Source organism: Bos javanicus, chromosome 21 (assembly GCF_032452875.1).
Source record: "Bos javanicus breed banteng chromosome 21, ARS-OSU_banteng_1.0, whole genome shotgun sequence".
Taxonomy (NCBI): domain Eukaryota; kingdom Metazoa; phylum Chordata; class Mammalia; order Artiodactyla; family Bovidae; genus Bos; species Bos javanicus.
Window position 1 is genome coordinate 60,038,776 of NC_083888.1, and position 12,316 is coordinate 60,051,091.

The 12,316-nt window shown below is 45.7% G+C and overlaps 1 protein-coding gene across 1 annotated transcript in view; it reads left to right on the forward strand.

Moving 5' to 3' along the window:
• TUNAR (TCL1 upstream neural differentiation-associated RNA) overlaps positions 1-11,920 on the forward strand; it is a 52,434-nt gene extending 40,514 nt beyond the window's left edge. Inside the window, exon 2 of the mRNA XM_061395247.1 lies at positions 10,503-11,920. Coding sequence (XP_061251231.1) covers positions 10,503-10,688 — 186 coding nt within the window. The 3' untranslated portion in view covers positions 10,689-11,920. The remainder of the gene's footprint in view (positions 1-10,502) is intronic.
• Positions 11,921-12,316: the final 396 nt, after the last annotated feature.

Genomic DNA, 12,316 nt, shown 5'->3' on the forward strand with positions numbered 1-12,316 from the left:
GATGCTATGAACACGTTAGCATCACCCTGGAAATCTGGTCAAAAATTGGGACGTGAATCATCTAGACAACAGCGTGGAGGGTGTGCATGTCCAGTTTGTGGACGGTCTGAAGATGAAGGAGGACTGGGTGGGTAGAAGGGGTCCTCTGGAAGCTGAGATGGCCTCACGGGTGGCTCCATGGGCAAAAGTCAGCCTGCTGAAATGTAACAGAGTCAGAATACTTAGTCCTGGCTTTGGCTTCCACACACTCACTTCCCTCGGACAGGAAGAGGTCCACATGGCTCTGTAGCATGATGATTCCATAGCATGGTGTGGTGACCCCAAAGCCAGTGTGGTTCTGGGCAGCGTTAGTGGGTGTGCTGCCCCAGAAGGATGGAGGGGATAGCTCTGCCCCACCGGGCTGGGAAGACCTTGCCTAGAGTACTGTTTGCCTCGTAAATACTGTGATTTTGGAATGGGTCTTTCCAGGAGCAGGATCGTGATTAGGCGAGACTGCACAAACCAGTTAGAGGTGGGTGGTGTTTAGCTGGAGGAAAGGAGGCTCCTAGGGCCACGAGAACAAGTGCCAATCACCATCCACATCTTCATCATTTAATCTCAGTAGCTGCCAGTCCTTGAACCAGACAGTTCACGGCCATTCTGTTTAGTCCTACAAGCTGAGTATTAACCCACACCTTACAGATTAGCAAACGGAGTCTGAGAGAGGTGAAGCCGCTTGCCCAACTCACACAGCTGGTAAACCACAGAGCCGAGCTAGGACGTCAGATGCATTTGAGGTCAGCATTGTGATTTCTTCCCACTGAATATCACTTTCTCAAAACCTGAGGCATTGTTGCCTTGCACAATCACCTTGATCTTTTTTTTTTTTTTTTAATTTGTTTTGGGATATAGCCAATTAACAATGCTGTGATGGTTTTAGGTGAACAGCAAGGGAACTCAGCCATACATATATGTGTATCCATTCTCCCCAGACTTGCCTCCCATCCAGGCTGCCACATAACATTGAGCAGAGTTCTATAACATCACCTTGGTCTTTGCAGAGAGGGTGGCCTCTCCCTGGTTTCAGAGCACAGGGCTCCCCCTGAAATTTACACATACATATTTACATAGCTCCAGTACTTTTGCCTGGAAAATCCCATGGATGGAGGAGCCTGGTAGGCTGCAGTCCATGGGGTCGCGAAGAGTTGGACACAACTGAGCAACTTCACTTTCACTTTTCACTTTCATGCATTGGAGAAGGAAATGGCAATCCACTCCAGTGTTCTTGCCTGGAGAATCCCAGGGACGGGGGAGCCTGGTGGGCTGCCATCTATGGGGTCGCACAGAGTCGGACACGACTGAAGCGACATAGCAGCAGCCACAGCAGCAGCAATACTTGTAGTCTTTAGAACCCTGTGGATCTTTTTTTTTTAAGTTGTTTTAATGAATTATACATTTGTTTTTATTATAAGCTTTGTTTCATTAGTAAGTATTCAGTTGAAATAATTACTCATTAAATAATTGTATTAATTATTGGATGGATATCAAAAGTCTGTTTAGAAAATGTAAAGTGTAAAGCATCCGTGTACCCACCTCCCCACTTAAGAAATGTTACCAGTACTTCAGGGGTCCCCGATCCCTTCCACTCCCCCTCTCTACTTGGTAGTAATCACTCCCCTGGCCTTGTGGTTTATTATTCTCTTGCTTTTCTTTGTAGTTTTATCCCTGATAGATCAGTTGGTAAAGAATCTGCCTGCAATGCAGGAGACCTTGGTTCAATTCCTGGGTCGGGAAGATCCTCTGGAGAAGGGATATGCTACCCAGTCCAGTATTCTTGGGCTTCCCTTGTGGCTCAGCTGGTAAAGAATCTGCCTGCAATGCGGGAGACCTGGGTTCGATCCCTGGGTTGGGAAGATCCCCTGGAGAAAGGAAAGGCTACCCACTCCAGTATTCTGGCCTGGAAAATTCCATGGACTGTATAGTCCAGGGGATCGCAAAGAGTCAGACATGACTCAGTGACTTTCACTCACTTACTGTATCTCTAAACAACTTGTTCAGTTTCCCCTGTTTCTGAACTTCATATAGATGGGGATATCCTTTATGCAGTCTTTGGCGGCTTACTTTTAAATCTACATTGTAGCAGCGATTCATTCTTGCAGGCTGCAGCATTTCACTCCTTTTCTCACCATATAGAATATATGACAAGCCATGGTGGATGGACATTTGTGTTGTTCCCAACATGTCGTGAACACTGACATTGCTGTCTGTCAGCATTCTTGGCAGCTCTGGGACATTGTGCAGGTGTACCCAGGTATGTGCCCGCAGGTGGGATGGTGGGTCACCTGGGTCTGAGTATATGCATCTTTATGAGATGATAGCATCCTACCTTACAAAGTGACGGTGACCAAGCTGTACTTCTGCATATGCTCAGTCGCTCAGTCATGTCTGTCTCTTTGCAAGCCTGTGGACGTAGCCCACCAGGCTCCTCTGTCCATGGAATTCTCCAGGCAGAAATACTGGAGTGGGTTGCCGTTTCCTTCTCCAGGGGATCTTCCCGGCTCAGCAATCGAACCCATGTCTCTTGCGTCTCCTGCACTGGCAGGATGATCTTTACCACTGAGCCACCTGGAAAGCCCCAGTACTCCCGAAGCTGTGAACAAGCCTCCCTGTTGCCTTACAGCCTTTGTCAGTATCGAATGGCTTTCTCTGATTTTTTTACCTCTTGTCCATCATGCCTGTTGGGTAGTAACTCACTGTATTTTGTTTTATTTTTTTTTCTCATCGTATTTTAATTTGCGTTTCTCTGATTACTGAGGTTTAGCTTCTCGATGCTTACTTACTCTTTTGAGAAGTGCCTGAACATGATTTTTGCCTAGTTTTCTACTGGGAGTTTTATCATTTTCTTACTGGCATGACACTAACATGATATGTATGATATACAGTGTATATAGTATGTATATGTAGACACATAGTACATACACATGTGTGTGTATATATGTATCCAAGATTATGGCTTGACTTTATGACACTTTTTTTATAAACAGAGGTATTAAATTTAATGCTTTTGAATTTATTACTATTTTTCTTTATAGTTTGAACTTTTATGTCTCAATAAGGTATCCTCAGCCTCAAGGTCATAAAGATATTCACTTATATTGTCTTATAAAAGTTCTTAAGTTTTCCTTTTCGCAGTTGTCTGTAATCCACCTGGAACTGGTGGAATTTGGTTTGATTTTTTTCTATATAGTTACCCAATTATTCCAGCACTGGGAAGCTGGAATAAATGGGAAGCCCATGTCCCCCAGTGATGAGCAGTGTCAATATATGTGTGGCTCTTTTTCTGTTCTTTGGACTTATTTTTCTAAGGGTTAACTCCTAAAGCTGTACAATAATTCATGATGTCTTATAAGGCAAGTTCCCTTTCCTTATTTTTCCTTAATAAATAATTTGCCTATTATTATCTCTCTGCACTTTGATATACATTTTAGAATCAGCCTGCTGCTCCTGCTGCTGCTGCTAAGTCACTTCAGTCGTGTCCGACTCTGTGCGACCCCATGGACTGCAGCCTACCAGGCTCCTCCATCCATGGGATTTTCCAGGCAAGAGTGCTGGAGTGGGGTGCCATTGCCTTCTCCGAGAATCAGCCTGCTGGGTAGCACCAAAGACCCTGTAGAAATTTTGACTGTAGTAGCTCTGTATATAGATCACCTTAGGTAGAAATCATGTTTTCTAGATACTGACTCTCACAATCCTTGAAGATGGTGTGTCTTCCTTCTTATGTAGGTGCAACTTTATGTCTGTAAACTTTTCTTTTTAAAGAATTTTACATATTTTTGTTATATTGATTTCTAGGTAATTTATATTTCCACTACTGTTGCAAATGCTCTCTTTTTGAGATAAACCTCTTTATTGAGATAAAATCCACAAACCACTGCATTCACCTCTTCAAAGTGTACAATTCAGAATTGTGCAACCATCACCAAAATCTAAGTCTAGAACATTTTTATCATGCCCCAAAAAATGCCTTTCTCATTAGCAGCTAACTCTCACTCCCCTTGCCCCACTCCAGTTCCTGGCAGGTAGGAATGAGTGAGGGAATGAATGAATGAACTTATGCCTATGCATCTGGCTTCATGTCAGACGTTGCCTAGTCCCTAGCTTTCCTTTCTGTTTTATTTTGGTTCTGTTTTCCCCTCCCATCTCTGTTATTGGTCTACTTTTCAGCTAATCTCCCAACCTCTTTCATTCTCCTCCACTCCCTGACCAGACAGCTTTTCCCAAGGAAAACCGTGTTCCAATCACTTCTCTCGAAGGAAACCCTCGGTGGCTCCCTTGGGAACCCAGCTGCACTCCCAACGCCATTTCTCTGGGGAGATTCAGGCTAATGACTCAAGCCCCTTGGAGGCAGACTTTTGGAATGTAGCTCTTGGGAGTCGGAGAATGCCTCTTCTGGGCTCTCAGTTTGCTGCAGAGACCTCAGAAAGTAAACACAGTCGACCTGATTATTCTCCTCCACTTCCTCCTGAGTCAGAGCTGTCTTGGGTTAACTCGGGGAAGAGGCTAAATTAAGCCTTGAAACCAAGCAGCCTCCGTGACTGGTACTTTGTTTTGCTTGAGTGACTGCGATGATGGGTATTGGGTTTTAAGGGCAGAACTAATTGTGTCTGTTTAGACCAACCTTGGTGATCTTGTCCCTGCCCTGCAGAGACGGGGATGGCCAGATTCACACCCCCACCCCCACCGCTCCCCCAGCCTGCAGCACCCACTCACGCATTGCTTCAGTGCACTTTCCCCAAATGCCTGGTCCATGCCAAGCCCTGTGCTTGGTGTTGGAGATTCAAAAGCTTGCTCTCTCAGGGCTTGAAGTCTGGCTAAGGGAACTACAAGAAACAAGAGACCCATGAAAGAGATAACTGGTGCTTGGGTAGATGTCTGTCCAGGGCAGAGAAGGGAGTGGATGTCCCTTTGCCTTCTTGTGACCCCATGCAAAGGCCATGGAATCACCAAGATGAAACAAGGGGCCAACCTTGCACTCAGAAACAAGTGAGTGCATGCAACCACTTATACCTTATACCCTAGCAGTTCTTCTTTTAGGGGGATGGAGCCAATAGGAAACGGCACAGATTTACATCAAAAGAAAACATTGCAAACAAACCTTGACTCTAGTTAATACATGTAAACTGCAGTATTTAAAGGAAAGTATTTAAATGGATGATATTTCGCTGGAGAAGGAAATGGCAACCCACTCCTATATTCTTGCCTGTAAAATCCCATGGACAGAGGTGCCTGGCAGGCTCTAGTCCATGGGGTTGCAAAGAGTCAGACATGACTGAGCACCCAACACAGATAATGATATTTGCAGTTTACTTTGAAATGCACCCCAAAAAGATGGCTGGATAAGATTCAGGGATAGGTATCTGAGAAAGCAAATGTTGTTCAGTAAGTCATGTTTGACTCTTTGCATCCCCATGGACTGCAGCACGCCAGGCTCCCCTGTCCTTCACTATCTCCTGTTTGTCATGCTCATATCCATCCAGTTGATGATGCCATCCAACCATCTCATCTCTGTCGTCCCCTTCTCCTCCTGCCCTCAATCTTTCCCAGCATCAGTCTTTTCCAGTGAGTCAGCTCTTCACATCAGGTGGCCCGAGTATTGGGGCTTCAGCTTCAGCATCAGTCCTTCCAATGAATACTCAGGTTTGGTTTCCTTTAGGATTGACTGGTTTGATCTCCTTGCCGTCCAAGGGATTCTCAAAAGCGTCTCCACCACCACAATATGAAAGCATGAGTTCTTCGGTGCTCAGCCTTCCATATGGTTCAACTGAAACATTCATACATGACTACTGGAAAGATGATGTGTGTGCTCAGTCATCTCCGACTCTTTGCAACCCCATGGACTATAGCCAGCCAGGCTCCTCTGTCTATGGAATTTTCCAGGCAAGAATACTGGAGTGGGTGGCTATTTCCTACTCCAGGGTATCTTTCCAACCCAGGGATCAAACCCACATCTCCAGCGTCTCCTGCATTGACAGGCAGATTCTTTACCACTGCAAAAAACCATAACTTTTTGACTATATGAGCCTTTGTCAGCAAAGTGATATCTCTGTATTTTAATACACTGTCTAGGTTTGTCCTCACTTTCCTTCTTCCAAGGAGCAAGTGTCCTTTAATTTCATGGCTCCAGTCGCTGTTCACAGTGATTTTGGAGCCCAAGAAAGTAAAATCTGTCACTGCTTCCACTTTTTCCTCTTCTGTTTGCCGTGAAGTGAGGGGACCAGATGCCATGATCTTCATTTTTTGAATGTTGAGTTTTAAACAAATTTTTTCACTCTCCTCTTTGTTTTTCATTAGGAGACTCTTTAGTTCCTCTTTGCTTTCTGCCATTAGGGTAGTATCATCTGCAAATCTGAGGTTGTTGATATTTATTTTGGTGATCTTGACTCCAGCTTGTGATTTATCCATACTGGCATTTCACATGATGTAATCTGCATGTAAGTTAAATAAGCAGGATGACAATATACAGCCTTGTCTTACTCTTTTCCCAATTTTGAACCAGTCCGTTGTTCCGTGTCCAATTCTAACTGTTGCTTCTTGACCTGCATACAGGTTTCTCAGGAGGCAGGTAAGGTGGTCTGGTACTTCCATCTTTTAAAGATTTTCCACAGTGTGTTGTGATCCATACATTCAAAGGCTTTTAGCATAGTCAATGAAACAGAAGTAGAAGGCTTTCTGGAACTCCCTTGCTTTCTCCATGGTCCAGCAAATGTTGGCATATTTATCTCTGTTTCCTCTGCCTCTTTGAAACCCAGCTTGTACATCTGGAAGTTCTCAGTTCATGTACTGCTGAAGCCTGGCTTGAAAGATTTTGAGCGTACCCTTGCTATCGTTTGAAATGACTGCAATTGTACAGTAGTTTGAGCATTCTTTGGCATTGCCCTTCTTTGGGATTAGAATGAAAACTGACCTTTTCCAGTCCTGTGGCCACTGCTGAGTTTTCCAACTTTGCTGGTATATTGAGTGTAGCACTCGAACAGCATCATCATTTGTGTTTTAAATAGCTCAGCTGAAATTCCATCATCTCCACTAGTTTTGCTCTTAGCGATGCTTCCTAAGGGCCCCTTGACTTTATACTCCAGGATGTCTGGCTCTAGGTGAGTGACTAAAACCAAGTATAGTAACATGCTAATAGTGACATTTAGTTGCTGAGTGGATGGGTGCTCAGTATAATTTTTTTTTTTTTTTGCTGTATGTGAAAATTTTCATTTAAAACATCGGGGAAATGCATATGTGCGTTTGCCAGCAGAAATGTAAAAGAATGTTCAGAACAGCATAATGACCTCAAACTGAAAGCAACCCAAATGCCCATCAGCAGTAAAATAAATGCATACGTAGTGGATCTGTTTATATAATGGAGTACTGTTCACAATGAGAATGAACGAGCTGCAGCTACACACAGCATAACAGTGAAGGGGAAAGACTCAAAAGAGGACATCCTGTATGGTTCTGTTTCCATAAAATCCGTAAACAGGCAAAACTAGCCTAGGATGTTAGAAATCAAGGTAACGGTTTTCAAGAAGAAGGAAGAAAAGGATTGAATGGAAGAGGGAGCCTCCTAGGGTACTTGAAGGTTCTGTTTCTTGATGTTGGTGACAGCTAACAGGTATGAACACTCATCAAGTATGGTTAAAGTCTGTGCACCTTTCTGTTTGTGTATTACCCATCATCAAAAAAACTGTACTGGAAAGAAAAAGAAAGAAAACCAAACATGTCCAGCCTAGAAGCTTTGCCTAGCCAAAGCTGCTTTTTTCATTTAAAAAGCAATTTTAATTAGAAATTACATCCTGTATATAGATGTTATTCCAAGAAGTTTCATTCCATTGGCCAGGACAGAGTGGATAGCTCTGAAAAGACGAAGTCTTGCCCTGACCACTTTAGGGTGGTAGGAACCCACTCTGAGTCTGTCAAGTAAGCCAAAGTTGTGAAGGGAATGAGCCTTCCCTTTAAGGCACACATTTGTTCGTTTGTGCACACGTGCCTGTTACATCAGTTCCCTTGGTCTTCACCGTGTGCCTCTCCTTCACACAGAAATCTATCCACCTACACTGTGTCCTGAATCCAGACCAGATTCCCAAGGTGTGACCTGGCCCTTGCAGGGGTTCATGTGCCCAGAGGAAGGAAGAGGCATGCAGGCGTTTCACCTGGCAGCCACCCTCTCTGCCTACCTGGACTCCTTTTTTCGTGATTCCTCTAATATGTTTGTCCTGAGATATCCTTTGACCCCTGAACTGACTTGTCAGGAGTTCTTCAGAGAAGCAGAACCAGTGAGAGAGAGACAGAGATAGATAGAAAGATAGAGGCTTGTTATAAGAAATTGGCTCATATCATTATGTGTGCTAAGTCACTTCAGTCATGTCCAACTCTGTGCGACACTCTGGATCACCAGGCTCCTCTGTCTGTGGGATTCTCCAGGCAAGAATACTGGAGAGGGTTGCTATGCCCTCCTCCAGGGCATCTTCCTGACCCAGGGATCGAACCTGCGTCTGTTCCGTCTAACCTGCATTGACAGACAGGTTCTTTACCCCTAGTGCCACCTGGGAAGCGTCATGTCATTATGGAGACCCCCAAGTCTTAGGATCTGCAGAGTGAGTCAGCAACCAGGAGATTCAGGAGAGCTGATGGTTTCATTTCAGTCTGAAGGCTGGCAGGTTCAATACCCAGGAAGAGCCTAGGTTTCCCTCTGGATGCAAAAGCAGAAAACAGCTGATGTCCTAGCTCAAAGGCAGTCGGGCAGGAAGAGTTCCTTCTCACTTAGCCCTTTTTTGCTATTCAGGCCTTGGACAGCTTAGATGAGGCCCACCCACACTGGGGAAGGCAGTCTGCTTTGCTCAGTCTACCGATTCCAATGTCAATCTCATCCAGCAACCACCCTCACAGACATACCCAGAATCATGTTTGAAAAATGTCTGGGCACCCCAGGATCCAGGAATCAGTCAGGTTGACAGAAAATTGACTGTCACCACCCTGGAGCCTGAAAAGCCTTCTAGCTCGAAAAAACACAGCTCTCTAATAGAAGAGGTGCAGCCAGGGGCCCTGGCCTGGTCCCTGTCCCATCTCATCAAGTAGGACAGGCTGTTGCTGCTGCCATCTCATACACATTAGTCATCCCCACCCCCCCACCCCCCACGTTGTTTGGATTAGTCATCAGTGGAAAAGAAGGTTTCAGCTGCCCACCAGGCCCCCTGAATGGTCATATTTTTTATTTTAAAGAATAAATAGAAATATCTTTGTTATTGCAAAATACGTCATACACGTCAGGCAATCTCTGAAACAGTTGAAAGGATAAAGATAAAAAACAAACCTCGACATGCTTCCCGCACAGCCTCACAAATGGAAAATGACCAGTATATTGAAGGTCTCTGCTGCTGCTCTGAGGGGATTCCCGCTCTGTCCTTTCCTGTAAGTAGCCACTCTCCTGAATTCTGTTGGTCATTCTCTTGCATTTTACAAACACCTAAGTGCGTGTCGCTAAATATACTTGTTTGACGTGCCCTGTTTGAGTCTTTATGAATTGACACATGCTGTGGGTGTTCTCTGCACCATCCTTCTTCATACGAGACGGGGCCTCACCCACACCATCACGTGTAGCCGCTGTGCGTTCATTTCACTGCCGTGTCATATTCTTTGGTGTGGATGCGTCCATCGTAGGAGCCACGTGTCCTTCTCTTCAACTCTTGATGCCTGTTTGGGTAATTTCTGGTCCTCTGCCTTCCCAGCTGAAGCTCACAGGAGCATTCCTGTCACTGTCGCCAGGTTCACAGGTACAGGGATTTCTCTTCAATGAACACCTAGGAGGTCAGGAGCTCAGCCCAGCTGGGGACTATCTCTTTGCTTCTCTGGGTAATGCCAGGGAACTTTCCAGAATGATTTGACCAGTGTGTGCTCCCGCTGGTGGTGATGTGGGTTTCTTATGATGCTCTCTCCCTCCCCCCTTTCCATCCTCTCTGGTCTCAGTAACTTGCCTTCCCTAGGTTCGGTCACCCTTGTTCACAGGGTGGCCAGTGTTTAAAGCACAGTGTGACCACGACGCCCTCCTACCCACTTCATGCACGAGCAGGACTGTACTTGTCTAGGGTGGGATCTAGTACGTGAACACGTGTCAAGTTCCCGCTGCTGTGGGAGAGCCCACGTGCTTGTGTTGGATGACTGTGCAGCTGTCTGTCTCTGCTTCAAGGAAAAGGAGTAAAACAAAATCCCAGTAGAATGGGTGGTGGCCAAGCTGAACGCCGGGCTGAGCTCTTTATGCCAATATCACAATCTTCATCCTTGAAAGTGATCAGCCATGCTCTGCCATTTCTCCATGGCCAAAGAGCAGTGCATCCCAAGGTTTTCTCCATGAGAGATTTTTCGGGCCCACCCAAGGCCTAGTCCCCAGACATGAAATCACTCCCCGACCCGGTCTGCCAGGCTTTGGAGAGGATGCTTATAAACTGTCATGTTTTTGTGCTGCCTCTTTCCAATCGCAGGTTAGTCTGGTGAGGAAGATAAAGACGTTTGCCACCAAGATGGTAATCACGAGTGGAAATGATGAAGACAGAGGAGGCCAGGAAAGAGAGAGTAAAGAAGAGAGTGTCTTGGCGATGCTGGGGATTATTGGGACCATTCTGAACCTGATCGTCATCATATTTGTATACATCTACACCACTCTGTGAATGGCCCAGTGGGCCCTCAGGCCTCGGGATGGCCAAAAGACAGGAGGAGTCCTGTGTGTTGGCAGATCAGTGACCGGACACTGTGCCAGCAAGCAGCCTTGACCGACACATACCGCCGAATCAGATGCACCTTCGAACTCGATAAAGGGTCACCAAAATCAACCAATCCTGCTGCAAGGAGCAGACACTAAAGCACAATGAATCCACCAAAACTCATTCACACAGCAAGGAACTCAACATCGTTGGCAGGGGACCCGAAAGGACGCTTGGAAAACTGCCCTTTGACACCATCAGGGAGTGGATGGGTGCAGAGATGGGTTATCCCAGGTCACTGACAGATGCCAAGTGTTCAAAAAGAGGAACGGGTGGACGCAGCTCACAGCAGACACAGCTCTCGGCCTGTCTCCCAGGACACGTGTTTCCTCCTAACTCGATGAACTGTTTGGTACCAAAAAACCACAGGGACAATCCTTGACAAGCATCTCATTCATCAAAAGTGTCTAACTATTTGATACCGGGGAGATAACTTATTTTTTCTTTTTTTTCATTGGCTTGATGTGTGTATCTGTTCATATCAAGGTTTATAAATATATATTTTTAATAAATGTGCTCTATTTTTTAGCATGAACCAAATATTTGGAGACGCGCTCCTGGATCCATACAGCTTTCCTTGGTTTTACCTGCTGTATCTACCTTAGACTGCAGTTGTTCTGTTGTGCAATTGCTCTAGTCCTTGTTCTCTCATCTGGAATCGTTTCCCTCTCGTGCTTTTCAGTCTGGAGGACATTTTCCCATAAGACCAGCTGTGATCTTGGTTGGTGCATGTTTTAAGATTGTCCACTGAGCGACTTTTCATTGTTATACTGGAGATGTAAAATGGTCGTGGGCATGTGGACTTTGGATGTACCGTATCCTTACTGAGAATTATGCATGAACAGGGCTGAGTGATATAGATCAGCTTAAAATGTTTCTTTTTACAAGGAATACCATGGAGGAAGGGCACGGCTACATCTGTGGATCAACTATAGGAGTATTCAGCTTCTCATTGGCAGCGTCATTTCATTCTTGTGACCATTTGTCGATGAGATTTGATTTTGATGGCCACATGCCATGAAAGATGGGTGGGAAGGACAAGCGGGGGAAAAGCTCAGCGTTAGGTGTGTACTTCCCGTAGTGAGCCTCCTGGGAGCCTTTGCAAAGTAGGTGGGGATGTAGATGACACTTGGACCCCACCCCCCAAGAGCTCACCTGGCTGTTTCAGGCTGGGAGGACACCCCTGCAACAGATGACTTTTCAAGAGCTCTAGAAGGGGATGCAACGATCACCCTAAAAGATTGCTACATTTCTTCAAGCTCCTGGTTTACACCCACAAGAAGCTGCTTCCTCCCTGGCAGGGACAGTTGAATCAGGATGAATGTGCCCTGTTCTCCTGCCTCCCTGAGATGGGCCTTTTACTGGCTGCAGCGGCATGGCCTTATAAACAGGGTTAGTGTTCCTTCTGCCAGTGCCAGCCTTGCCTGTGGGCAAAAGAAGCAGCAGGCTGCCTATGTGGAGTCGAATGATGTCCAGGAGATCACCGCCAGGTCTCTCCCTCCCAATGTCGTGGTGTCTGAAATTTCACCCTTAGA